The sequence below is a fragment of the Rhinopithecus roxellana genome, chromosome 5 (genome assembly GCF_007565055.1).
Source record: "Rhinopithecus roxellana isolate Shanxi Qingling chromosome 5, ASM756505v1, whole genome shotgun sequence".
Lineage (NCBI taxonomy): Eukaryota > Metazoa > Chordata > Mammalia > Primates > Cercopithecidae > Rhinopithecus > Rhinopithecus roxellana.
The window spans coordinates 61,121,814-61,149,527 of record NC_044553.1 but is presented as its reverse complement, the minus strand read 5'-3'; the positions used below and the strand labels follow the sequence as shown (position 1 = coordinate 61,149,527).

The following is a 27,714-nucleotide window of genomic DNA, read 5'->3' as shown; positions in this document are numbered from 1 at the left end:
CTGTCTCAAAAACAAACAAACAAACAAAACAAAGCAAAACAAAACTATTTTATATTTTATATCATTTGTAGAAGAGAGAAAGTGGTTAAGATCAGAATGTGCACTCTATCCAGAGTCAGATTGCCGGGGTTCAAACCCTAGCTTCATGGCCAGGCGCAGTGGCTCACGCTTGTAATTCCAGCACTTTGGCAGGCCAAGGCGGATGGATCACCTGAGGTCAGGTGTTGGAGACCAGCCTGGCCAACATGGTGAAACCCGTCTCTACTCAAAATACAGAAATTAGCTGGGCATGGCGGTGGCGGGCACCTGTAATCCCAGTTACTGGGGAGGCTGAGGCAGGAGAACTGCTTGAACGCGGGAGGCGGGAGGTGGTGGTTGCAGTGAGAGGAGATTGCACCACTGCGCTCCAGCCTGGGCGACAGAGCAAGACTCCGTCTCAAAAAACTAACAAACAAACAAAAAACCAGATGCAATTCCACTCAATTCCCCCAACCCCACCCCTGACAATATTTTCCGTCTACGATCAGTTAAATCTGCGAATGCAGAACCCAAGATATGGAGGGCCCACTGTACTACATTTTGGGCAAAATACTTAATTTTTCTGTCCCTGCATTTCTTGGAATACCTTGGAAATTGGAAGTAACAATAGTATCTACCTCACACGGTTGTTGAGAGAATTAAACCCGCAAATACTTATAAAGTGTTAACGTATTTAGTATGTACTAAAGTAGTTCCTAAGTATTTAGTAGAGTGCTTACTTAGATCTGTGCCTGAAAAGTGGAAAAATCTAAAATTGTTTGCTATTTGTTGTGTTTATTTTTCACTGAAAATTCTGAGCTTCAATATTGTTTATTAATGTTATCTATCAGTGCCACAGGAAATCGGTAACCCCCAGCTCACACAAATTAGAAACACCTTCTGTGACTGATAATAATAGTTGCTACCCGATATGGAGCACTTCCTGTATGTCAGGCAACTTGCTCTCCTTAAATGTTAACAACAACCTTAAGAGGAAGTTGCACTATCACAAACCTCATTTTATACCTGAGAAGAACAGAGAGGTTAAGTAATTTTCTGGAGGTCACAGCCAGCAAATGGAGAAGGAGTACTTATTCGTTTATTTACCATTTATTGAGTTCTTCCTGTGTCTCAGCAGGAGAGAAGCCCTGTAGGTGCAAAGGTAAACAGTCTAGGCCCCAGCCTACGGGAAGTTTGTTTGCAGAGAAGGGGCGGGACGGAGGCGGGAATGACGAACAAATAGTTACCATACCGTGTGGTAATAGCTGTAATAAAGTCTCACTCCAAAAAGTGCTGCCGGATCTCAGACCCCGGGACAAGAAAAGTACTGAGCTTAGGGCCCAAAGGAAAGACATCACAGTTATGGAATAAGCAGACGTCCTTTGACAAACGTCTGACAAACGTGTGACAAACGTGTCCTGTAACGACAAACGTGTTACACCCCAAGGATTAAACAAAGCAGGGTTAAATGTGGAAGCTGAAGCTGCCAGTCAAGGGCACGTCTGACAAGTCCCGCAGAGCCGGAAAGGGGTTAAGGCGAGCAAGTGGGTGTGGCCCGCTCGTTGATTGGCAGGGGTGGGACCGGGCTCGTCACCCGCCCAGGCTACTCCAACCCCTGGGCGGGCGGGGGTACCTCCTGGGCAGGGGCCGGAGCGCCGGGCCGAACCACCTCTCCCCCTCCCCCGCTTCCCTGTCGCGTTCCGCGGGCTGCAAGCGCTAGAGGAGTGGAGCAGCACCCGGCCGGCCGTAGGGGCTGAAAGTCGTCAAAGTTTGGCCCGAAGAGGAAGTGGTCTCAAACCCCGGCAGGTGGCGGCCAGGCCAGACTAGGGGCGCTCGCGGCCTGCGGGCGGACTGTAGGTGAGGGCGCGACCCAGTGCCGAGATCCGGGACTTCGGGAGCCAGCCCCGGGAGAAAGAGTGCGGCGGCGGCCAGAGAAAACAACTCCAAAGTTGGCGAAAGGCACCGCCCCTACTCCCCGGCTGCCGCCGCTTCCCCGCCCCCAGCCCTGGCATCCAGAGCACCAGTCGAGCCCGGGCCATGGAGCCCCCTTGGGGAGGCGGCACCGGGGAGCCTGGGCGGCCGGGGCTCCGCCGCGACCCCATCGGGTAGACCACAGAAGCTCCGGGACCCTTCCGGCACCTCTGGACAGCCCAGGATGCTGTTGGCCACCCTCATCCTCCTCCTCCTCCTCCTTGGTAAGAGCCGAAACGAGATCACCCCCAGCCTTCTGTCACCGGGCCAGCAGCTTCAACTCCCTCCAGTGCGGTCTCGCACTCCATCCTGCCCGCCCATTCCCTTCAGCCCCTGCCGCCACCCCCAGCACTGCCGGCCCCAACCTCCAGGAAGTCTTCAGCCGCTCCGCTGGGCCCTCGTCCTCTCTCCGGCTTTCCCCAGATCACCCCACCAACCCCACAGGCCCTGCTGCCGGACCTTCCTTCCGGAAGTCCCATGCCGCAGCCTTCTCCCACCCCCCACTCCCTCTTCCTATTAACTGCCCGAAAGTCCCGGATGGCTTCCTTGAGTTGCTCAGGTGAAGAAAACTCCTAAGGGGTGTCTCACTCTCCTGCCCTTTCTCGTTCCTCCTCTAGGAGGCGCTCTGGCCCATCCAGACCGGATTATTTTCCCAAATCTTGGTGAGTTGAGGGAACCTCTGGGGCTCCGTGGGCTTGGGAATGTGGGGGCACTCGAGAAGGACTCTCTGTTCCCTGAATTCCATGGGACCTACCATAGTTTTAGAGGGGAGATCATTTAGCCTTTATTTTATAGATGAGACTGAGGCTGGGTGTGGACCTTCATCTGGTAGTTGCTATGTACTATTTTATTTTTTTCTGGGAACATCTATGCTTGATCGTCCTAACCAGGATGTAGTCTCCCTGAGGGTAGAGGCAGTATTTCCTGCTTCTCCTGGTTCAGTGACTGGCATAAAGCAGACCTCAGAATTGTTCGTGGTATTAGTATTAACTGGTGAAGCTATAAAGAATGTGGAGAGAAAGAGCGAAGCCAGAGGGCTGTAACTCTAGGATGTGTGTGGGCAGGGGCAGATACTCTGCTCCTCCTTGCAGAGCCCAGACTTTTGGAAACCTCAAGCCTCCAAGCGGAAGGGGAAGGGTGAGATGCTAAGGGCTGTGTACTACCAGTGTCCTACCTTCCTCTCTCCAGCTTGTGAGGACCCCCCAGCAGTGCTCTTAGAAGTGCAGGGCACCTTACAGAGGCCCCTGGTCCGGAACAGCCGCAGCTCCCCTGCCAACTGCACCTGGCTTATCCTGGGCAGCAAGGAACAGACTGTCACTGTCAGGTGAGAAGCGGAACAAGAGCAAGAACCCATTCTTCTCCCTTGCCCCTTCCCCTCCATTGGAAGTCTTCAGGTACATTTCTTTTTCTTTTTCTTTTTTTTTTTTTTTTTTTGGAGACAAGAGTTTCACTCTTGTCACCCAGGCTGGAGTGCAAGGGCACAATCTCAGCTCACTGCAACCACCTCCCGGGTTCAAGTGATTCTCCTGCCTTGGCCTCCTGAGCAGCTGGGATTGCAGGTGCCTGCCACCACGCCCAGCTAATTTTTTTTTTGTATTTTTAGTAGAGACAGGGTTTCACCACATTGGCCAGGCTGGTCTTGAACTCCTGACCTCAAGTGATCCACCCGCCTCGACCTCCCAAAGTGCTGGGATTAAAGGCATGAGCCACTGGGCCTGGCCCATTCAGGGATCACTTCTCTATGGAATTTCCATCCTTGTCAACAGGGAAAGAGTAGAATTTGATTTGGCCTAGTGTGCCCTAAAAGCCTGACTTTTTCTGGACCAGACTCAATGAACTGAGGTGGAGCTGGGCTGAAGTGGACATCTAGCTTGGGTCCTGGGCATCTCCAAAGGACAGAGGCCACTCTACAAACGGTCCTCAGCTCAGATAGAACTGTTCTGAGGAGTCCTCCCATTCATTGCATGTCCTGTGTGAGATTCCGAACTACTCCTTAATCAGCCTAGAACATTCCTCAGCCTCTCTGGATCTTTTAAACATTCCAAGTTTCCCCAGGTTCCCCTGACCTTGGATCATTGTTTGGGGATCATATTGAGTACCTGGCTATTTGCCTCACATAGTTCATTTTCCATGAATTCACCCAGAAAAAGGTAGGCAAAGAGAGGCAATCTGTGGAGAGGCTGGCAGGGCAAAGGGATCAGAATGCCATGGAAAACCAACCCAGGTCTCACATTTGGCACAATGGGGTAGGGTAAGATGGTGAGTTCTGGTTAATTGAACTGTATGGTAATCACCAGTTACTGCTGGTACCATACTTGGGTGACAGTGCTACAACAACTGGAATGCAGTGCACCTCTTCTTAACTCAGTCCTGGAACACAAGTCAGTTTTTCCAAAGGGCTCTAGGATATATCTTATGGTCTTATGGTGATACCAGCCCATGTTAGGAAGATCCCCATTGATTACATTGACTTAAAAATAGTTTGGCTGCCAGGCATGGTGGCTCACACCAGTAATCCCAGCACTTTGGGAGACTGAGGCGGGCAGATCACCTGAAGCCAGAAGTTCGAGACCAGCCTGACCAACACGGTGAAACCCTGTCTCTATTAAAAATACAAAATTAGCCAGGCGGCCGGGCGCAGTGGCTCAAGCCTGTAATCCCAGCACTTTGGGAGGCCGAGACGGGCGGATCACGAGGTCAGGAGATCGTAGACCATCCTGGCTAACACGGTGAAACCCCGTCTCTACTAAAAATACAAAAAAACTAGCTGGGCGAGGTGGCGGGCGCCTGTAGTCCCAGCTACTCAGGAGGCTGAGGCAGGAGAATGGCGTAAACCCGGGAGGCGGAGCTTGCAGTGAGCTGAGATCTGGCCACTGCACTCCAGTCCGGGGGACAGAGCGAGACTCCGCCTCAAAAAAAAAAAAAAAAAATTAGCCAGGTGTGGTGGCGGGCACCTGTAATCCCAGCTACTTGGGAGGCCGAGGCAAGAGACTTGCTTGAACCCAAGAGGTGGAGGTTGCAGTGACCCGAGATCACGCCATTGCACTCTAGCCTGGGTGAGAAGAGTGAAACTCTGTCTCTAAATAAATAGATAGGCTGAGTTTTTATTTGACCATTTAGATCACGGAGAAGCAGATGTTTGTGCTTCCTGGGATACTAGGAGCCTGGTGGCACCGGGGGAGGAGAAAGCCAGCAGCAGTCAAGAGCATCTCATGTCCTGCTCTCCTCTACTCCCATAGGTTCCAGAAACTACACCTGGCCTGTGGCTCAGAGCACTTAACCCTACGCTCCCCTCTCCAGCCACCGATCTCCCTATGTGAGGCACCTCCCAGCCCTCTGCAGCTGCCCGGAGGCAACGTCACCATCACTTACAGCTATGCTGGGGCCAGAGCACCCATGGGCCAGGGCTTCCTGCTCTCCTACAGCCAAGGTAGGCTGGACAGAGATGTTTGAGGAGCAGGCAGTGAAAGCTCCAGGCAGGAGGGGAGGATCCTGAGGGCTCTGGTGCTTCACAGCCCCTCTCCATGGTGCCTCTGCAGATTGGCTGATGTGCCTGCAGGAAGAGTTCCAGTGCCTGAACCACCGCTGTGTATCTGCTGTCCAGCGCTGTGATGGGATTGATGCCTGTGGCGATGGCTCTGATGAAGCAGGTTGCAGCTCAGACCCCTTTCCTGGCCTGACCCCAAGGCCCATCCCCTCCCTGCCTTGCAATCTCACCTTGGAGGACTTCTATGGGGTCTTCTCCTCCCCTGGATATACACACCTTGCCTCAGTCTCCCACCCCCAGTCCTGCCATTGGCTGCTGGACCCCCATGATGGCCGGCGGCTGGCCGTGCGCTTCACAGCCCTGGACTTGGGCTTTGGAGATGCAGTGCATGTGTTTGATGGCCCTGGGCCCCCTGAGAGCTCCCGACTACTGCGTAGTCTCACCCACTTCAGCAATGGCAAGGCTGTCACTGTGGAGACACTATCTGGCCAGGCTGTTGTGTCCTACCACACAGTTGCTTGGAGCAGTGGTCGTGGCTTCAATGCCACCTACCATGTGCGGGGCTACTGCTTGCCTTGGGATAGACCCTGTGGCTTAGGCTCTGGCCTGGGGGCTGGCGAAGGCCTAGGTGAGCGCTGCTACAGTGAGGCACAGCGCTGTGATGGCTCGTGGGACTGTGCTGATGGCACAGATGAGGAGGACTGTCCAGGCTGCCCACCTGGACACTTCCCCTGCGGGGCTGCTGGCACCTCTGGTGCCACAGCCTGCTACCTGCCTGCTGACCGCTGCAACTACCAGACTTTCTGTGCTGATGGAGCAGACGAGAGACGCTGTCGGCATTGCCAGCCTGGCAATTTCCGATGCCGGGATGAGAAGTGCGTATATGAGACATGGGTGTGCGACGGGCAGCCAGACTGTGCGGACGGCAGTGATGAGTGGGACTGCTCCTATGTTCTGCCCCGCAAGGTCATTACCGCCGCAGTCATTGGCAGCCTAGTGTGCGGCCTGCTCCTGGTCATCGCCCTGGGCTGCACCTGCAAGCTCTATGCCATTCGCACCCAGGAGTACAGGTCAGTGGGAGTGGGACTGGCAGTAGAGGAGTAGATCCTGAGGGTGAGGCTGGGCCGTGCAGCTACAGGAGACCATGAAAGCGCCCGCCTTGGGGAGAGGCTTCCATGGTCAGCTTATCAGTTGTGTCCTGTAAGGGACAGGTCCAGATCCTGAAAGCAGTTTCAAGGGAGGAGGGACCTCAGATGACCTTTGGGAAAGCCATGGCACAGCTCCAGCTGGCCTGGCCCGGGTGTGGAAGCAGGAGGACTGTCCAGGCTGAGGTGGTCTACTCTGGCCAAGAACTACCAGCGACTGAGCAGTCATCATTCCTTCTAGCATCTTTGCCCCCCTCTCCCGGATGGAGGCTGAGATTGTGCAGCAGCAGGCACCCCCTTCCTACGGGCAGCTCATTGCCCAGGGTGCCATCCCGCCTGTAGAAGACTTTCCTACAGAGAATCCTAATGATGTAAGTCACTCCCCACCACCCTAGCACCTCCCGGTCCCAGTTCTGCTGTGGCCCCACCCCTGTACCCTCCTTCATTCAACCTTTGGCCCTCTGACTCTGAGGCCTCCTCATCTCCTTGCAGAACTCAGTGCTGGGCAACCTGCGTTCTCTGCTACAGATCTTACGCCAGGATATGACTCCAGGAGGTGGCTCAGGTGCCCGCCGTCGTCAGCGGGGCCGCTTGATGCGCCGCCTGGTACGCCGTCTCCGCCGCTGGGGCTTGCTCCCTCGAACCAACACCCCAGCTCGGGCCTCTGAGGCCAGATCCCAGGTCACACATTCCGCTGCTCCCCTTGAGGCCCTAGATGGTGGCACAGGTCCAGCCCGTGAGGGCGGGGCAGTGGGTGGGCAAGATGGGGAGCAGGCACCCCCACTGCCCATCAAAGCTCCCCTCCCATCTGCTAGCATGTCTCCAGCCCCCACTACTGTCCCCGAAGCCCCAGGGCCACTGCCCTCACTGCCTCTAGAGCCATCACTATTGTCTGGAGTGGTGCAGGCCCTGCGAGGCCGCCTCCTGCCCAGCCTGGGGCCCCCAGGACCAACCCGGAGCCCCGCTGGACCCCACACAGCAGTCCTGGCCCCAGAAGATGAGGACGATGTGCTACTGGTGCCACTGGCTGAGCCGGGGGTGTGGGTAGCTGAGGCAGAGGATGAGCCACTGCTTACCTGAGGGCACCTGGGGGCTCTACTGGGGCCTCTCCCCTGGGGGCTCTAAAGAGGTGGGTCAGCCTCCCCTCCACCACTTCCTTTCTTGTCCCTGGATCTGAGGGACTTGGTGGGCCTCCTGTTGACCCTCAGTCTATGCTATAAAGTTAGGTGTCCCTCAGGCAGGGAGAGCGCTCACAGTCTCCTCTGTACATGGCCACGGCCAGAGACCCCAGTCCCTTCACCATCACCTGCTCCCCACGCCACCACCATTTGGGTGGCTGTTTTTAAAAAGTAAAGTTATTAGAGGATCATAGGTCTGGACACTCCATCTTTGCCAAACCTCCACCCAAAAGTGGCCTTAAGCACCTGAATGCCAATTAACTAGAGATCCTCCAGCCCCCAAGGGGAAGATTTTGACAGAACCTGAGGTTTTGCCATCCACAATCTCCTACAAGGCCTGGCTCACAAAAAGAGTGCAACAAATGCTTCTGTTCCATAGCTATGCGTTGCTCAGTAAGTTGAGGTAAAAAATAAAGGAATGATATATCTCAAAATTTTGCAAATTAGCTGCGAGCCTGAGCCCTGCCGCTGCCCATCTCAGTCTATGCTCACCTCATCCCACTCCTCCCTGTGGAGCCCTTTGCTTGGCCCTCTACCTCCTGCCCTCTTCCTGTTCATCTCCCAACCACTGCTCTCTTGATTTTTATACCACACAGAAGGTAAAAACATTCTAGGAACCCTAAGGATCAACCCTCTCCATTTCCACTCAAATGCCTGGCGCCCAGCTCTGCAGTGACTGACTCCAGGGGTGTGCACCAAGCCTGTTTCCTCATTGCCAAGATAGAAGTCAGGGGAGCCAGCTGGGCCTTGTGGTCAGGAAGGTTCTCATTTATAGACCATTCCCCGAGCCCAGAACATAGGAGCAACTGTCCCTAGTGGGACACAGGAGTCATGTCTCCTACCCTCCACCCTCCACACCTACCAGGCATTTAGCAGTCTGTCCTATGCAAGACAGATGGATTCTCAGCCAGGATACCTCAAGGCAGGCAAAGGTGAGTGGAGGGAAAGCTCACAAACATTCAGGGTGTGTGGTGCTGGCATCACCATGGCCAAATCCAAGAGGTCTTCCTGGAAGAGGGCCCAAACTGGAATCTAAAGAGTGCTGTCAGCAGTTGGAATAGAGCTGTGAATTCGAGACAAGAGGAGTGTCCACAGAACAAGCAAACTGAGGAGACAAGAGGGCAAGGATTATAGGCAAGCCCCTGGGCCTGAGAGCACAAGCAGCGGCCAGAGTTGCAGAGCTGGGGTGGGTGATGGAGGTAATGATTCGTAAGCAATGTTGGAACCCAGCCCTTAGTGAGCAAAGTGACAGAAGCTGCCCCAGAGTTTGGGAGGAAGATCGAGGCAAAAGGTGTAGAAGGAAGCTGTGGGAGTGGGAGTGATGCCTCAGGAGCAAAACTGAGGAATTCCCTAACGGAGCCAGTCCCTGGGAAAAGAGGCTCCCCTCAGGCTCTCCTTGTCTAGCCCCACACCTGGTGGAGCCCAGTACCCAGCCTAGCCCCACACCTGGTGGAGAGGCCCTGTTGATTACACCCTGTCAGCATCCTCAAACCCAGCACTAATTGCACAATTTTCCTCTCTTCTAGTGAGCAAGAGCCTGAGGAAGTAGCAGAAAGGGATGTGGGCCCATGTGCAGTTCTGGGACCCTGGCACCTTGGCTCAGGGAAGACCTGAGCTCCTTTCACTGCTGACCCTCTCCAGGGACTGGGGAGAGGGCTCTGGAGAGCCTGGTTCTTCCAGAGCCTGGTTCTTGCTTACTGTTCTCCCTTTGGGCCCTCCTTCCCAAGTGCAAACAATCCTGGGTCCATTCAACATCAGGCCCATTTGGAGTGAAGCAGTGATTATCCCTCCCCTGCCTCTCCATAGTCTGGTCTTTGCCCTCTTCTTTGCCCTTCTCTTCCCCCATAGCCACCTCAAATACCTGCAGCCTGATAATCTTCATTCCCCTTCATCCAGACCTTTTCTCTCCTAGTGGTATTGCAAATTGAAAGTGGACAAAGACTTAAGGTAAAACTGCTCCTCGTGGTGGAATGCTTCCAAATGCTGGAAGGAGGACTTTAGGAAAGAGTTCACTAAGGAGGCCTGTGATTATAGATCAGTGGGCCTGAAAGAAGTTTCTCTAGGTTCTGGTTGTGTGCTGTACGAGGCATAGGCAGTAATAATACTCTTGTCAGCCATAGTGAAGCCCCAGGCTAGCCGGGATAGGGGACTGACCTTGTACAGGCAGCATGGAGAAACTAAGACAGAGAGTCCTGCCCAAGTGATGGCACTGGGGAGTAGTCACTCAGGTTTATTTCCACCAGGGCCCAAGAAAAGAAATGAAGCAACTTAAAATTCCATCAAGATAGATACCAATATCCAAGATGCTTGGTCTTAGGGGTGTGGGATCCACATCGAGGTTCTTGGTGGGAAGGTGTGAGGTGTTTTCAGCATGAGATAAGGCTCAGGCTGTGAATCACAGTCTAGAATCTAAGATAAAAGAAGATACCAGGGCCGGGTGCAGTGGCTCATGCTTGTAATCCTAGCACTTCGGGAGGCCAAGGTGGGCAGATTTCCTGAGCTCAGGAGTTCGAGACTAGCCTGGGCAACACGGTGAAACCCCGTTTCTACTAAAATACAAAAAATTAGCTGGGTGTGGCGACATGCATCTGTAGTCCTAGCTACTTGGGAGGCTGAGGCAGGAGAATTGCTTGAACCCGGGAGGCGGAGGTTGCAGTTGCACCACTGCACTCCAGCCTGGGTGACAGAGAGACTGCATCTCCAAAAAAAAACAAAGATACCAGAACTCAGTCCTTAAGAAACAAAATTCTGCCGGGCGCGGTGGCTCAAGCCTGTAATCCCAGCACTTTGGGAGGCCGAGGCGGGTGGATCACGAGGTCAGGAGATCGAGACCATCCTGGTTAACAAGGTGAAACCCCGTCTCCACTAAAAATACAAAAAACTAGCCGGGCGAGGTGGCGGGCGCCTGTAGTCCCAGCTACTCGGAGGCTGAGGCGGGAGAATGGCGTGAACCCGGGAGGTCCGGAGCTTGCAGTGAGCCGAGATCGCGCCACTGCACTCCAGCCTGGGCGACCCAGCAAGACTCCGTCTCAAAAAAAAAAAAAAAAAAAAAAAAAAAAAAAAAAAAAGAAACAAAATTCTGCCAGGCATAGTAGCTCAGGCCTGTAACCCCAGCACTTTGGAGGGGCCAAGGCAGGTGTATCGCTTGAGGCCAGGAGTTCAAGAACAGCCTGAACAACATGACAAAACCCTGTCTCTACCAAAAATACTAAAAACTAGCCAGTCTCATAACCTGGTCTCAAAATAAATAGATTAAAAAAAAAAAAAAAATCCTGGGCCTGAACCAAGCTCCAGGCCTCTCTGAGAGGGGAGAAGGACCCCCCAGCCACACAGCCCAAGGCTACAGAAGCACCTTGGTTAGAGAGTGAGTGCCCGGATGTGGCGCGGTGGCTTATGCCTGTAATCCCAACACTTTGAGAGGCCGAGGCAGGTGGATCATGAGGTCAAAAGATCAAGACCATCCTGGCCAACATTGTGACACTGTCTCTACTAAAAATACAAAAATAAGCTGGGCATTGTGGTGCGCGCCTGTATTCCCATCTACTCAGGAGGCTGAGGCAGGAGAATCACTTGAACCCGATATCACACCACTGCACTCCAACCTGGCAACAGAGCCAGACCCCGTCTCAAAAAAAAAAGTGAGTGCCTGCTGATGCCAGAGTTTTCATCACCTGAAGTGAACCCACACAACAGAGCTGGGCCATGGGCATCATAAACCCCATTTTGCAGGCTCAGGAGGAGTTTCAAGGAAATCAGAAGATTGGCCCAGTCTCTACCAAGTGGTGGACTTGGACCCGGCATGGCTCTGTTCCAAATCTCACCCTTGTCCCGCTATTCCGCGGGACCTCCCATTCCTGAGGGAGCCTGGACACGGGCAAGTGCACAGCCCGGGAGGTTAAGGTTAGAGTGAGCCATGATCACACCACTGCAGTCCAGCCTGGGCAACAGGGCGAGACCCTGTCTCTGAAAAAAATACTCATTTTGGAAGGAAGTCATTCTAAAATGTTACACTTGTCTTCAGCGTATCTGCAATATAATAAAAATTTTCTGCATAACTGAGGATCATTCACAGAAACCAATGGCTTTTCTCCAGCAGTGTCTTCTGAAGTTGTAACAGTAGGGGCACGGGGAGCTATTTGCTTTTATGCTAAACGACCTTAGACCATTTATAAAATGCATATGAATGCTTTAAATGTGTGTGTGTGTGTGTGTGTGTGTGTGTGTGTGTGTGTGTGTGTGTGGTGTTGCCTCCCTGACTACAAGGGGTCACTTGCTACTCTAAATGTGTTTCTAATCTACTAGTACAGGAGCACACATGGACACATAAAAATTGTGAATAAAAGTAAGTGAAAAGTAAGTAGGCCATGACTGAGGACTGGAGAGTCTACCCAGTGAGTAAAGCACATGAGTATTCTAGCTGCTGAGGGGTCCTTTCTGCTCCCTCAAACCCTGCACTGTTGCCCTATAGCTGACCTCCAAATAAGTGAAGTGTCACTGCACATGGTTCCCAAGATTATTATTTGCCTCTTCCCCGAAAAGTCCACTGACGATTGCAATATAGACTTTTCCCAATAATGGGAGACAGTTGGAATATTTAAGAGAAGGAAAGCAGCACAGTGTAGAAATGAAAAATCCTTGGCACTGGAAAGATGTGGGTGGGATTCTTGGTGTTCCCTTTTTCCAGCTGCAAGATCGCTTTAGGGACAGGGCACCCACCTACCACTGTGGGCCTTGGGGTGAAGAAGATGAAAGGAGATAATGCAAGAAAGTACTTAGCACAGCATCTGGCAAAAACAGGGCAAGGAAAGGAAATCAAAATGTGTGTCTGGGAGCTTAAGGGTGTCAGGAAAGAGGATGAGAAGGAAAGGGGCAGGAGAAGGAACCTGAAGGGAAAGGGAACTGAGCAGAAAAAGAACAGTAAAAGAGATGTGCTATCTGGGCTTCCTATAAACAGGCACACATCACCCATTGTGTATCTGCCTTGCATAGCCCAGAAGGCCTGGCAGCTACACTAAAAAACATTAACAGTGGATAGGAGAGTTGGGGGGTAGTGGGCACTCCCCCCTCCCCCACCCACTTAAGATTGGGAACTTCATGTTTGAGATAGCTAGCTTTGTCTCTCCCTTTTTTCCTGCTCTGATTATCGTTGGCTTGGTGGGCCTAGCAGGGAGAGAAGGTGGAGGAGTCTCCACAATGGTTTGCCTCTACCTGAACTTAGTGGCAAAATGAAGCTGCCCAAATGAAGCAGCTGAATTTCCTTCCTCAGAGCCCGCATCTGACTAGGGGCTGGGAAATGGTTACTTTTGTGGCTCTTAGCCCAGAAGAGGCAGGGTGGAGAAGGAAAAGGTGGCAGGTGGCTGACCCTCAGTCCCCATACCTCTTTTGGCCTGTATCTCTTTGTCTTTCGGACCAGCTTTTAGTCTTTCTGCCTCTTGCCCCTGTGCAACCACTGAGCACGCTCTCTAGGCTAGACAGTGTCTAGAAATACAGAGACAAATGATGCATAGTCCTGGCTGCTGGAGAAAGACCTTCACCTCCCCAGGTCCCTGCCTTCTGTCACCCTCAGCTCCCTTACCCACTGACACCTCCTGCAACCCTTGTCTGTTCTGCCCCTTGACTGTTCTGTTGTAACTCAACCAAGCTCTGCAGTGTGTGTGCTCCCAGAGGGAAGCGACACAAAGAAAAGGGAGGGGGGGCAGAAAGGAGGGAATCCCGCTGACATCACTGCTCATTAGCATGTGTGACCTCATCAGGGGGCGGGACAATTTCCCCAGGTGTCTAGGGGGGGAGGGCATGTGTGTGGGGGGGGAGGTGGTATTTAAAGGGAAAAGCTGACAGTGCTGCTGAGTGAGGGAGCGGGTGCTGCGAGCTGCTGGGCTGCACACGCTTACGCACACCGATGCACACGGACCCGGACACAGACATGGACATGGACACAGAAACCACAGCACTCTGCCCCTCTGGCAGCCGCCGGGCCTCCCCTCCAGGGACGCCCACGCCAGGTGAGGGCTAACCTGGGCAGGTTCCAGCTGAAACCATGGGGGTGGGAGCTGAAGCTTTGGTGGGGAGGTCAGAACTAGGGGTTGAGGGAGCTTGAGCCCAGTCAGCAAGAGGGGAAGAGCAATTGAGAAAGTGGAGAAAACCCCTGCTCACACAAGGGATTGAGGTTGGGCTAGGGTGGAGGGGAAGAGCCGCCTAAATGCCCCCTCCCCCATCACTCCCAGGGCTTTGCTTGAGAAACTGGTACATGGCCCCTAGCTCAGCCTCATTCCTGAGGCTGGGATGGGCAAGAAGGAAGGGGAGAGGAAAGGGGCAGCCCACAAGCCTGGGAATCACAGGCAGGGGCTACCCTGGGGAACTGTTGTAAGGGTTCTTCTGGCTCTTGGAGGTCCTGGCTTCTGGCCAAGTATTGATCCTGGGCTATTTCCAGCCTCCCTACAGCCCCCTTTGTTGTGTCTGTTGTTCCTCCTCCAGTTACCCTGACCCGCGCATTGTCACTCTCCCTTTCGTTCTCACATACACACACACTCACACACACACACTCTCTACTTCTACTGCTCTATGAACACAATATTCTCTCCCACTCACAGGGACAGACAGGGATGCAGGAATCTCACACCCAACCACGCAATGAGGGATGCTCACCTACAGGGCCACGGGAAGCAGCGGCAGCCCCTCTCTCTCTCACACACACACACAGAGAGAGCCCACAGAGCCCCACCAGGCACATCATCTCAAAAAGCAAAGTCCCTTTCCTAGGAAGAAGCTCACTACAAAGTTTTTTACTCTGCTCTACCTACTCCCCAGACACTAGGCAGCAGCTTCAGCTTCTCATCCTCTCTGCTCCTCAGTTTGGGGATTACCAGTGCCGGAAACAGGAGGAGGAAGGGCCTCTTGATGCAAAAAGAGGCAGTTTCCCCAAACCCCCCTCCCACTCCACCCCACAGGGCCAGAGGCCTAGTCTGGGGATGTGCCTGTATATCAGTGTAAAGTGTGAGCGGGTGTGTGAGCGTGCATTCAGGTCCCTTCCCTGCATGGGGCACGCTTTGAATAAGTTGGGGTTGGGACCACATTGGAGAAGCTATCATGTCAACTCCAGTTCAGGCTTCTAGAGATTTTAGTGTAAGAGGTCAGGCCAGACATTCTCAGTTCCTTCTGGGTAATGGTCATCAAGTGGGTGTAGCTGGGCCTCTGGTACTGGAACAGCCTGGATTGACCCTTCTGCATATGGTTGGGCATATCCCATTCATAGCGTCCTTTTCTTTGCCCTCCCATTTTATTTTAGAAGCAGATACCACACTACTAAAGAAGTCAGAGAAACTGTTGGCAGAGTTGGACCGGAGCGGGCTACCCTCTGTCCCTGGGGCCCCCAGACGAAGAGGCAGTATGCCTGTCCCCTACAAGCATCAGCTCCGGCGGGCCCAGGCTGTAGATGAACTTGACTGGCCACCTCAGGCCTCATCGTCTGGCTCCTCTGACTCCTTGGGCTCAGGGGAGGCAGCCCCTGCTCAAAAGGATGGCATCTTCAAGGTCATGCTAGTGGGGGAGAGCGGCGTGGGCAAGAGCACCCTAGCAGGCACTTTTGGTGGTCTCCAGGGAGACAGTGCTCATGAACCAGAGAACCCAGGTATTTGAGGAAGCCCTCCAGGGGTTGAGGGGGCTCTGGGGCCCTGGTCAGGGAACGAAGTGCTCATGACCTGAGCAGCCCCTGAAGGACAAAGCTTAACAGAAGCTTTTCCAATGCTTTCTGTGGCAGCCTCCCTGAAGAGGGGTGGGGCTCCCTGGTGCTGATATCTGAGGTGCCCCTGGTTACCAGGTCTCACAAATGTTGGGAAATCTCCTAATGGGCTTTATTCCTTCTCCCTATTTCCCAACAGAGGATACCTATGAAAGACGCATCATGGTGGATAAGGAGGAAGTGACTCTAGTCGTTTATGATATATGGGAACAGGTGAGAACTAAGATGTGGCTGCAGGCAGGTAATGAAGCTGGGAGAACTGGGGAAGGGCAAAGTCTGGCTGAAGACTGGTGGGACTGCTGGTCCTGGTTTCAACATGTACTGGAACCTGACCTTTCATTCATATCACTTCAGAAAGCAAAGGCCCACACCACAGTCCATAGCCGTTAAGAGCCACAGTCTTTCCAGGATCTTCTGACTCAGAGGAAACTTAGAATGGGAATTTGACAAACCCTGCAGCTCCAAGCTAGGCTGGACACCCTGAAATTGACTCCATCCATAAATGTTTCAGTCTGAAGGAATCTGATGTGACAGGACAAAAGCTCAGGGATCTGGAATATCAGGGAAGGGGAAAAAAGTGAGGACTTCTGAATATTTGGACATAAAGGTTACTATGTAGAAATAAGAGGCCAAATTACAGACGTGTGAATAATATTCATTTTTGAATCAAGAGCTTAAGCTTAAGAAATTAGGATGGCTACCCTAGTCTAGGATCCTCATAGTACTAACTTCTTCCTCCTCCACAAACACTCTGGGTATGGAGATTCTGCCATTAACTAGCTCTACTATCCTAAGCAGGTGGCTTCTTTCTCCCTGATAGCCCTGTTCCTCCTCTTTGAGGTGTAGGTGCTGGACAGGATCTCCTATGCCTCCAGCCCTAACGTTCCTCTGCCTGTCTGCAGGGGGATGCAGGAGGGTGGCTGCGGGACCACTGCCTTCAGACCGGGGACGCCTTTCTCATCGTCTTCTCAGTCACTGACCGACGGAGCTTCTCCAAAGTTCCAGAGACCCTACTTCGGCTCCGGGCTGGGAGGCCGCACCACGACCTACCCGTTATCCTTGTTGGAAACAAGAGCGACTTGGCCCGCTCCCGGGAGGTATCACTGGAGGGTGTGTATCCTGAACAGATTCCATACTTGCGATCTCAGGGGAACGCTCTCCCTTCCAGGTCACCTCTTCTCCCTAAGGCCTTTTTACCATTGCAGACGCTCTCACTTGCAATCAGACCCAGGCTAAGGGCACACTCCCGATGCCCCACTCGGGGACCCTGAGAATCCCTTCTTGTCACTTCCCCTCACCTCTCTACTAGGCCTCCTTCTCCCTCTCCTTCGCACCTCCACCGCCCCACCATATGAGCTCAGCCAAGTTCTCTCAGTTGCAAGAGTCACTAGTACCAATCCCTTGCCACCGCACGCCCAGGCCCTCCCTAGACCCACCCTCGCCCCAGGTCCCATACGGCCTAGCGGGCGCCTGAGCCGGTCCCTTCCTGCAGAGGGCCGCCACCTGGCCGGGACGCTGAGCTGCAAGCACATCGAGACGTCGGCCGCACTGCACCACAACACGCGGGAGCTCTTCGAGGGCGCGGTGCGCCAGATCCGCCTGCGGCAGGGCCGAAGCCGCGCCGGGGGCCAGAGGCCCGAGCCGGGCAGCCCCGAGGGCCCTGCGGCGCCCGCACGCCGCGAGAGCCTCACCAAGAAGGCCAAGCGGTTCCTCGCCAACCTGGTGCCGCGCAACGCCAAGTTCTTCAAGCAGCGCTCCAGGTCGTGTCACGACCTCTCGGTGCTCTGAGCCGCGGTCGCCATGGCCACTGCGGTCGCCATGGTCACCGCGCCCTCCGCTCGCCCCCCTCGCCCCGCCCCGCCCCCGTCCGGCTTCCCTGGTGGAGGCCGTCTAGGAAACCAAAAACTCCCAGGATGCCCCGGTGTGACCGCGGAGGGCGGCCCGGGGCCGCTGGGCGGTACCTCCACACCCTCCCCGACGCGTTCTCCGGACCTTCGGGCCTCAGGGCGCCTAGAAGGCAAGGACGCAGACCTGAAGGCTGCCGGTGAGCGGGGCGGGTTCTGCTGGGTCGGGAAGAAAAATAATTCTGCAAGGTAGTTTGTTTTTTATTAATTCGCGCTTGGCCACCTCATCTGTAAAGAGATTCTAAAAGCGAGATCTGGAAAAGTGCTTTGTAGATTCCTTGAAGGAGTTTGCCTCCTTTGTACGCTGCGTGAACTTGTCTCACCTTTAAGAGAGCCTTAAAGGTAAAGATCATGGAGACCCTTCCTCCAGGGACCTTCCTGAAAACGTTTTGGCTCTCATCTGCTGCCGCGTGTGTCCACTTTGCCTTTAAGGAGTTCTTAAAGGCAAGGGCCTGGAAGCCTTTGATTCACTTGACTTACTAGTCCACCATGGCACTTCCCCTTTAAGATTATTAAAGGTAAGGGGTGGACAGACTTGCTGCATTCAGATGCTGAGCAGTGGCAACCCCTTTGGGCTAGGGCCCAGGGGGCACCAGCAAGAGGCCACCCTTTCCCTTTTCAATAAATAATTTTTATACTGCATCTGTTCACGTTTGACTCTGTTCTTGGAGTCTGTGTGGGAGGAAATGGGTGTTGATGGAAACTGCTGTTACCCACCAGAAAACTCAGGCCCAGAGGAGCAAGGAACCTAACTCTCTAAGGAGGCTTTGGAACTGACTTGACCTGGGATAGTCCGTGTCAAAGGGCCACAGGCCCTTACAGATAATCGGGCCCACTTCTTTTGCCGATGAGAAACAGGCCTGGAGAGGAACAAGGACCTCCTAGAAGTCATTTGTAAATTAGTGACACAGTGGGACCAAATCTCTAGACTCTGAGCCTCATCTCCTTACCCCACTCTATCCTTCAGGGAACAGGCTAGAGGCTACATTTAGCTCCCAGAGGTACTCAGCTTTGACTTGCGCTGGTTCAAAGTGGGGCCCATATCCCATGCGTGATGGGGTCTCTCTGTGCCTCCTCTGGCAGGGCTCCACAGCCCCAGCTGTCACCTGCAAAGCCCGTGTGAGTACTGAAACTGTCACTGCCTCCCCTGGGGACGCCCACGCCTGCTGCTGCCTGAGCCATGAGTTTGAACAAAGGGAGCAGAGGCAGCAGCTCCCCTCACCACCCCTAGACACACAATACAGCTACCTGAGCACCTGAGGGCCAGCCTCCATTCCACCCCACACAGCCTCCCAGAACTTGATGGAAAGAGGGTTGCAATGCTTCCTGAGTCCTTGCAGCTGGGGAGGAGCCAAGGGGACCAGCCCAGCATGGGTAGTTATAATAAGATGAATAATGGCACTATCCTTAGGACTTTATACACTTTGTATGTTAATTCCTTAAAGACTATATAAGGTCCAGCCTGGGAAACATAGTGAGAGCCAGTTTCTACAAAAAATATAAAAATCGGCTAGGCATGGTGGCTCACACCTGTAATCCCAGCACTTTGGTAGGCTGAGGCAGGAGGATCATTCAAGTTCAGGAGTTTGAAACCAACCTGGGCAACATGGCGAAACTCTGTCTTACAAAAAATCAGCTGGGCGTGGTGTCATTCGGATAGTCCTAGCTACTTGGGAGGCTGAGCTGGGAGGATCGCTTGAGCCAGGAGATTAAGGCTGCAGTGAGCTGTGATTGTACCACTGCACTGCAGCATGGGCAACAGAGCAAGACCCTGTCTCAAAAAAAAAATAAAAAAAAATAAAAAAAATCAGTGCACCTGTAGTCCTAACTAGTCGGGAAGCGGGAGGATTACTTGAGCCTAGGAGTTCAAGGCTGAAGTGACCTGTAATCACTGCATTCCAGCCTGGGTGATAGAACTTGTCTCTTTAAAAAACTTGTCTCTTTAAAAAAACTTGTCTCTAAACAAACAAACAAACAAACAAACAAAAAGATAAGCCCAGGTGCGGTGGCTCACGCCTATAATCCCAGCACTTTGGGAGGCTGAGGCAGGAGGATCACCTGAGGTCAAGAATTCAAGACCAGCCCACCCAACCTGGCGAAACCCCTGTCCCTACTGAAAATACAAAAAAATTAGCTGGGCGTGGTGGTGTGTGCCTGTAATCCCAGCTACTCGGGAGGCTGAGGCAGGAGAATTGCTTGAACCCAGGAGGTGGAGGTTGCAATGAGCCAACATCGTGCCATTGCACTCCAACCTGAGCAACAGAGCGAGACTCTATCTCAAAAAAACAAACAAACAAAACAAAACAAAAAAACTATATAAGGTATTACTACCTGTTTAACAGTAGAAGAAACGCAGTGTAAGTAACTTGCCTGAGGTTACCCAGTAAGCAGCAGAGTTGGGATTCTATGTCTGCTTGATACTTTTTTTTTTTTTTTTTTTTTTTGAGATGAAGTCTTGCTCTTATCGCCCAGGCTGGAGTGCAATGGTGCGATCTCCACTCACTGCAACCTCCACCTCCCGGGTTCAAGTGATTCTTCTGCCTCAGTCTCCTGAGTAGCTGGGATTACAGGCACCTGCCACCACGCTTGGCTAATTTTTTGTATTTTTAGTAGAGATGGAGTTTCACCGTGTTAACAAGGCTGATCTTGAACTGCTGACTTCAGGTGATCCATCTGCCTCAGCCTTCCAAAGTGCTGGGATTATAGGTGTGAGCCACCGCGCCCGGCTCTGCTTGATACTTAATGGTGATTTTATCCAGTTTTGCATCTGAGGCTCCCTTTCCAATAAGGATGGGAGGAAGAGAAAGAGGGGACAGCAGTCAAGATGTAGGGACACAATGGGCAGGGCCATGTGCAGCAGCTGTGGTGAAAGGTCCAGAGAAATTACATGCCTGTAGTGGAGTAAGCAAGTTCTAAATTCTGAGGACCATGAACAGAGGCAGCTCAAATTTTAAAATGCAGGAAAACACACTGGGCCCATTAAGGGACCAGATGGCTGTACAGTTGGGTTGAAACCTCAGGGACATGAAGTGGAGGGGTAAGAGATGAGCACAGAAAAGAAGGTTTGGACTCCCACTGTGAAGGACCTTAAATGCCAGGAAAAAGAGTTTGTGCCCAACTCTGTAGGCAGGGAGAGTCACTGCAGGTCTCTGAATGTGGAAGTCATGATTAGGATGGTCCTTTGGGAAGAGGAGGCTGGGAGAGGTGTGTATGGATTGGAGCTGCAGAGGTAAGTCCTGAGGAGCTGAGTTTAAGGACCAGTAAGAGTGATACATATGGAGGATAATGAAAGGCCATCCCGAGGAGGGTGGCAGTGGGAAAGGAAGGAGGCATGGGTTTGAGGGTCAGAATTAATGGGACTTGGCAACTTAGTGGATGGTATAAAGACAGGAAAAAGTTGTAGGTGGTGAGAGGATGGTGAGGAACTTGGAGTCAGGGGGCAAAGGAGGTAGTGAGAGTAAGGAGCTCCATTTTGGAGAAACTGAATTTGAGATGCTAGAAGAACATCTGTATGGGGTTTCAGCAGTTCTCTGGAGCTGAATCCGAAATTCAGAACAAGTTGGGACAAGAGAAACAGATTTGAGAATAATTACCATAAAGATAGTAGTAGAAGAGCAAGGGGAAAAGGTGACTTGTGCAGTCACACAGGGCCCTAAGCTTAGTTTAATGTTCTGCTGTTGTGTTCTTAAAATTCTTCGAACAAGTAATCCTGATTTTCATTTTGCAAGGGGATCCATAATTATACTAAGGGAGAAGATACAGTACAGGCTGAGATCCTTACCCCAGACTACTGAAGGAGTCTGCGTCTTGTGAAATGGCACATACAATCTGATGTATTTGTGTAGTCATGCATGTGTCTGAGAATAGGGTTCATGAATTTCATCAGATTCACAAAAGGGTTTGTGACAGGCCAGGCTCAGGGTGGCTCATGCCTGTAATCCCAGCACTTTGAGAGGCCAAGGCAGGTAGATCACCTGAGGTCAGGAGTTCGAGACCAGCCTGGCCAACATGACAAAATCTCGTCTCTACTAAAAATACAAAAATTAGCTGGGCATGGTGGCACATGTCTGCAATCCCAGCTACTCAAGAGGCTGAGGCAGGAGAATTGTTTGAACCCAGGAGGTGGAGGTTGCAGTGAGCTGAGATCCTGCCACTATACTCCAGCCTGGGCAACAAAGTGAGATTCCGTCTTAAAAAAAAAAAAAAAAGGTGGTACTGGCTGCCTCTGGGAAGGGGACTGGGTGAGTAGAAGACCGGGATGGGATGGGGAACTGAGTCTTCATTGTATGCCCTTTTTCTTTTCTTTTTTTTTTTTTTTTTTTTTTTTTTTTTTTTGAGACAGAGTTTCACTCTTGTTGCCCAGGCTGGAGTGCAATGGCGCGATCTCACCGCAACCTCCGCCTCCTGGGTTCAAGCGATTCTCCTGTCTCAGCCTCCCGAGTAGCTGGGATTACAGGCATGTGCCACCATGCCTGGCTAATTTTGTATTTTTGGTAGAGATGGGGTTTCTCCATGTTGGTCAGGTTGGTCTCAAACTCCTGACCTCAGGTGATTCACCTGCTTCAGCTCTCAAAGTGCTGAGATTACAGGCCTGAGCCACCACGCCCAGTCTGTATGCCCTTTTTCTACCTTTGGAAGTTTTTTTTTTTTTTTGAGACAGAGTCTTGCTCTGTCGCCAAGGCTGGAGTGCAGTGGCACAATCTCAGCTCACTGCAACCTCCATCTCCTGGGTTCAAGCGATTCTCCTGCCTAAGTCTCCGAGTAGCTGGGATTACAGGTGCCCGTCACCATGCCCAGCTAATTTTTGTATTTAGTAGAGATGGGGATTTCACCATCTTGGCCAGGCCGGTCTCAAACTCCTGACCTCCTGATCCACCCACCTCGGCCTCCCAAAGTGCTGGGATTACAGGTGTGAGCCACCGTGCCTGGCCTTCCTTTGGAACTTTTAACTATGTTGTTTAGTACCTCTTCAAAAATGAAACAAAATAGGCCGGGCACGGTGGCTCACACCTGTAATCCCAGCACTTTGGGAGTCCAAGGCGGGTGGATCATGAGCCCAGGAGTTCAAGACCAGCCTGGCCAAGATAGTGAAACCCCGTCTCTACCAAAAACTACAAAAATTAGTCAGGTGCAGGGGTAGGCACCTGTAATCCCAGCTACTCGGGAGGCTGAGGCAGGAGAATCGCTTGAACCTGGGCAGCAGAGGTTGCAGTGAGCCGAGATCATGCCACTGCACTCCAGCCTGGCGACAGAGTGAGGGTCCATCTCAAAAAAAAAAAGAAAGAAAGAAAGAAAAGAAACAAAATAATTTAAAACAAAGCCCCAGCGGTCCAGAGAAAAAAGAGGGAAAAAGGAGCTCTTGGGGATATATAGATGGAGAAGGTGGAGAAGCAACTGCCAAAGAGGTAGTGGAAGAACTAGGATTGAGCCTGTTGTGACTACTGCCAGAGGAGGGGTTTCTAGGAGAGTATCACCAGTGGTCAGATATGGCCAGAGAGGAGGATGAGGAACAAGAAAGGCCCAGTGCCTTTTATGTGGCAGAAGCTTAAAACATCTTTCGTGTATGGAAGATGACGACGGCAAGACCTCCCCCATGAGGGGAGCCATACACCACGAGCCTCCCTCCCCCAACCCAGCTAGTCCCATCAGCCCAACCCATCTGTGTGTTCCCTCCAGACGCCTACAGGGAATAGCTCAGAACAGACAGAAGCTGAGGCCAGGCTCCCGCCAGACTTGGGAGAGGTGAGGCCTGCTCCAAGAGCCACGCCATTCTCTCTTTCTCTGATCAAGGCACAGTAGAGCCATTGATCTTGGCTGGGGTGAGAGGTCAGCAGAGGGCACTGGGGCCTGAGCTGCCATGCCAGGTAAGGTCCCTTCTGTCCTCATGCATCTCTTAACCACTGCAATTTTGTCTTGGAGTCCATGTTCCCTTACCAGCCCCTGCCCAGCCCCTACTACTCCCACTCCCCTTTGCCCACAAGACCCCCTCATTGGCCCAGAGCATAGACTTGTGTGCTCTCCCCTGAGGGCCAGAGGAGTGGGGAGTCCTGCATCTGGAAATCTCTCCACTCTGGGCCTCTGCCTACAGAGGAGCTTTTAGGCCCTGCTGCATCTGATCCCCTCTAGAGAGAATGGAACAGGGGCTCTTCTCTTCTGAAAGACAGTCAGGGTTATGTGTGGAAGTCCTCTGGGTTAAACCCTCACTCCCAGGAAGTTCACACACATACATCTTTTTATTAATCTAACATAGTTTAAATCCACATCAATCTAAGTAAATTTTTCCTGGACATTTTAATCTTTCATCCACAAATGCAAGAAGACATTTTGTGGCCAGGCGCAGTGGCTCAAGCCTGTAATCCCAGCACTTTGGGAGGCCGAGACGGGCGGATTACGAGGTCAGGAGATCGAGACCATCCTGGCTAACACGGTGAAACCCCATCTCTACTAAAAATACAAAAAACTAGCTGGGCGAGGTGGCGGGCGCCTGTAGTCCCAGCTACTCGGGAGGCTGAGGCAGGAGAATGGCGTAAACCCGGGAGGCGGAGCTTGCAGTGAGCTGAGATCTGGCCACTGCACTCCAGCCTGGGCGACAGAGCGAGACTCTGTCTCAAAAAAAAAAAAAAAAAAAAAAAAAGACATTTTGTTTCTCTCAAGTACTAAACATCTGCAATATGCCAATCACTGTGCTGGGCCCAATGGGGAAAACAAATACAAGTAAGACACAATCTCTGCCCCTCAAATAGCTTACAATTAAGCTGGGGAGATGGATGAGGTGGTACAGCACAAAACAGGCAAAACAGCAGCAAACAATACCACACTCTATCTAACTTGGGGCTACCTCATGTGCTCCAGGAATTCTGAATGGAAGAAACAGTAAATTTGGAAGACATATTTTAGAAACTGAGCCTTAAAGGATACGTAGGCTATAGATAGATGAGAGAAAGAAGGAAAAGCATTCCTTGTGCTCAAACTACATGAGCAAATGCCCAGAGGAGAAACAGTGGGCAGCCCACCACATGAGAACAAGGCCCTTCCTATAAAGAAGGCAGCAAAATTTGGGTGGATGGTGCAGTCGTCAAAGGACACAAACACCAGACAAGAGCATACTGCTTCTCAGGCCTTTATCATCTTGGTGACTCTCTGATGGATATGCTCAAGGTCCCTTTTCATCTATTTGAATATTGATGTCAAGTTTCCATAGCTTAGTGGCCTTGAAAACTCCAGATGTGAATGCAAATTCAGTAAGCCCTTGAATGCTTTTCAGTTAGTGCTCAGGATGTTTCCTGGATGGGGGTCTGTGGATGAAGTCACTCTTAACCTGTCTGGTTTGCTGAACTCAGCTACGCTATCCCAACTCTAAAACGAAGAATACCTGCCTTGTCGCAAAGTCATGAGGACTAAATAAAAGAGCAAAGATCTTTGTAATTTCTCAAGCATTATATAAAGGAGCAGTGGAAGTAGTAATGCCTTTTGCAACCTATGTCCCTTATTTAGGCATCAAAGCAGCTTGCTAAACTCTCAAAGCACAGCATCATCTGGAGATAAACATTTAAGTTATGGTCTACAAAGTCCAACATGCCTCCCATAGGACTAACAGGTAACCCTTTATAGGGTTTTGTTGTTTGGTGGAAGGTTGGGGGAAAGATTGGCAACTGAAGCTCCGTGATGGCATTTTACTGCATGATTTTTCATTTTTGTGTTCAAATTACAACTTGACTTTAAGCAGAGGACCTGTGCTGATTTAAAATACTTATTCAGGTCGGGCAAGTGGCTCACACCTGTAATCCCAGCACTTTGGGAGGCCAAGGTGGGTGGATCACGAGGTCAGGAGTTTGAGACCAGTCTGGCCAACATGGTGAAACCCTGTTTCTACTAAAAAAAAAAAAAAAATTACAAAAATTAGCCGGGCATGGTGGTGGGCGCCTGTAATTCCAGCTACTCGGGAGGCTGAGGCGGGAGAATCACCTGAACCCAGGAGGCAGAGGTTGCAGTGAGCAGAGATCATGCCACTGCACTCCAGCCTGGGTGATAGCGTGAGACTCTGTCTCAAAAAAATAAATAAATGGGCCGGGCGCAATGGCTCAAGCCTGTAATCCCAGCACTTTGGGAGGCCGAGATAGGCGGATCACGAGGTCAGGAGATTGAGGCCATCCTGGCTAACACGGTGAAACCCCGTCTCTACTACAAAAAAATACAAAAAAAAACTAGCTGGGCGAGGTGGCGGGCGCCTGTAGTCCCAGCTACTCGGGAGGCTGAGGCAGGAGAATGGCATAAACCCGGGAGGCGGAGCTTGCAGTGAGCTGAGATCCGGCCACTGCACTCCAGCCTAGGCGACGGAGCGAGACTCCGTCTCAAAAAAAATAAATAGGCCGGGGCGGTGGCTCAAGCCTGTAATCCCAGCACTTTGGGAGGCCGAGATAGGCGGATCACGAGGTCAGGAGATCGAGACCATCCTGGCTAACACGGTGAAACCCCGTCTCTACTAAAAAAAAAAAAATACAAAAAACTAGCCGGGCAAGGTGGCGGGCGCCTGTAGTCCCAGCTACTCAGGAGGCTGAGGCAGGAGAATGGCATAAACCCGGGAGGCGGAGCTTGCATTGAGCTGAGATCTGGCCACTGCACTCCAGCCTGGGCGACAGAGCGAGACTCCGTCTCAAAAATAAATAAATAAATAAATAAATAAAAATAAATAAGGCCCAGTGCCGTATTTAGTGGACCACAGCTGTAATCCCAGCACTTTGGGAGGCCAAGGCGGGCAGATCACCTGAGGTCAGGAGTTCAAGACCAGCCTGACAACATGGAGAAAACCGTCTCTACTAAAAATACAAAATTAGCTGGGCGTGGTGGCACATGCCTATAATCCGAGCTACTCAGGAGGCTGAGGCAGAAGAATCACTCGAACCCAGGAAGCAGAGGTTGCAGTGAGCCGAGATCGCACCATTGCACCCCAGTCTGGGCAACAAGAGCGAAACACTGTCTCCAAAAAAATAAATAAATAAAAATAAATAAATAAATATAATACTTATTCAGAAAGGAAAGTGCCAGTGTAGGGCTAGGCTCTGGAGACCAACAAAGATGGGTGCTTGGGGGAGGCTAGGAGAGATGCTAATGAAAGGGTGGTAACAGAGGGTGCTCTCAGCCAGTTGTGGTGGCTCACACCTATAATCCTAGCACTTTGGGAGGCCAAAGAGGGAGGATCACTTGAGCCCAGTAGTTCAAGACCAGCTGGACAACATAGCAAGACCCCATCTCTACAAAAAATACAAAACTTAGCTGGGCATAGTGGCACATACCTGTAGTCTCAGCTAATCAAGAGGATCATTTGAGCTCAGGAGGTTGAGGCTGCAGTGAGCTGTGATTGCACCACTGTACTCCAGCATGGGCAACAGAGCCAGACCCTGTCTCAAAACAAAACAAAACAGAGTGCCCTGGCATTTTTCCCCTGCCAGACAAAGCTAATGGTGTTAGGTACCTTGAAGGTACCTGTGAGGAGGGCTCATTTTGATTTTTCAAAACCGTCTGGTTAAAATCTAACTATATGGACAGAGTCTCCAGCATGAAGAGATTGGGCTAGTGGGATTTGTTTTCCTGAAAACTAGGCAAGTTATATGTGACCCAAGACCTTGTGAGCGTGGGGCTTTAGCCCAGGAACAATTTATTTATTTAAAAATGAAGATTTATTTTCACCATTGCACCGCCCTTGCTTTTCCCCATAAACCTTGAGCTCTGAAGTTGGGGAGGATGAAGTCAGCTAGAAAACCGAGTGAGTAGGCATCCAAAGGAATGAAAATACTGAGGACAGTAATAAGCCAAGTTCCAAACCCTTCTCAATGAATTTTCACAACATCCCTATGAGATAGGTGTTACTATTTCCTTTTTACAGATGAAGTGTGAGAGAAGTGAAGGAACTTACCCAAGCTTATTCAGCTAGTTTGTGAGGGAAGAAGGATCTGAACCATGCGGTGTGGTTCCAGAGTGTGACACTCAGCTACAGGGTGAAGGTCCCCTAGCTTGCTTATGCTCAGGAGTTGAGAGGAGGCAAATTCTTAGCACCACTAATTCTAAGCAAATAGGCTTCCTGATGCCTGAAAGCTGACTGAAACTCTCATCCTTTCTGGAACGTTGGCAAGTTTGACAGGTCTCCGATTGTCAAGGTCATTGTTCCCCCTTTCTACAATCTGGCACTGACTGGCTCCTTTCCAGTCTTCAGGCACCTCATCCATCTACCCATTGCTCTCAAAAATAACTGCTTAATGGCTTTCCAGCAACTCCA

At 51.8% G+C, this 27,714-nt stretch overlaps 2 protein-coding genes across 2 annotated transcripts; both read left to right on the top strand.

The window, feature by feature from the left end:
* Positions 1 to 1,489: 1,489 nt before the first annotated feature.
* On the top strand, positions 1,490 to 8,233 carry LRP10 (LDL receptor related protein 10). Its single transcript, XM_010378357.2, has 7 exons — positions 1,490 to 2,213; positions 2,607 to 2,651; positions 3,178 to 3,313; positions 5,229 to 5,419; positions 5,529 to 6,546; positions 6,863 to 6,992; positions 7,114 to 8,233. The coding sequence occupies exons 1-7, from the start codon at positions 2,174 to 2,176 to the stop codon at positions 7,699 to 7,701; spliced, it is 2,148 nt and encodes a 715-aa protein (XP_010376659.1). The 5' UTR covers positions 1,490 to 2,173; the 3' UTR covers positions 7,702 to 8,233.
* Positions 8,234 to 13,592: 5,359 nt separating this feature from the next.
* On the top strand, positions 13,593 to 18,085 carry REM2 (RRAD and GEM like GTPase 2). Its single transcript, XM_010378358.2, has 5 exons — positions 13,593 to 13,801; positions 15,085 to 15,426; positions 15,677 to 15,750; positions 16,440 to 16,647; positions 17,030 to 18,085. Exons 1-5 carry the CDS (start codon positions 13,699 to 13,701, stop codon positions 17,323 to 17,325), a joined length of 1,023 nt encoding a protein of 340 aa, XP_010376660.2. The 5' UTR covers positions 13,593 to 13,698; the 3' UTR covers positions 17,326 to 18,085.
* The last annotated feature ends 9,629 nt before the right edge of the window (positions 18,086 to 27,714 follow it).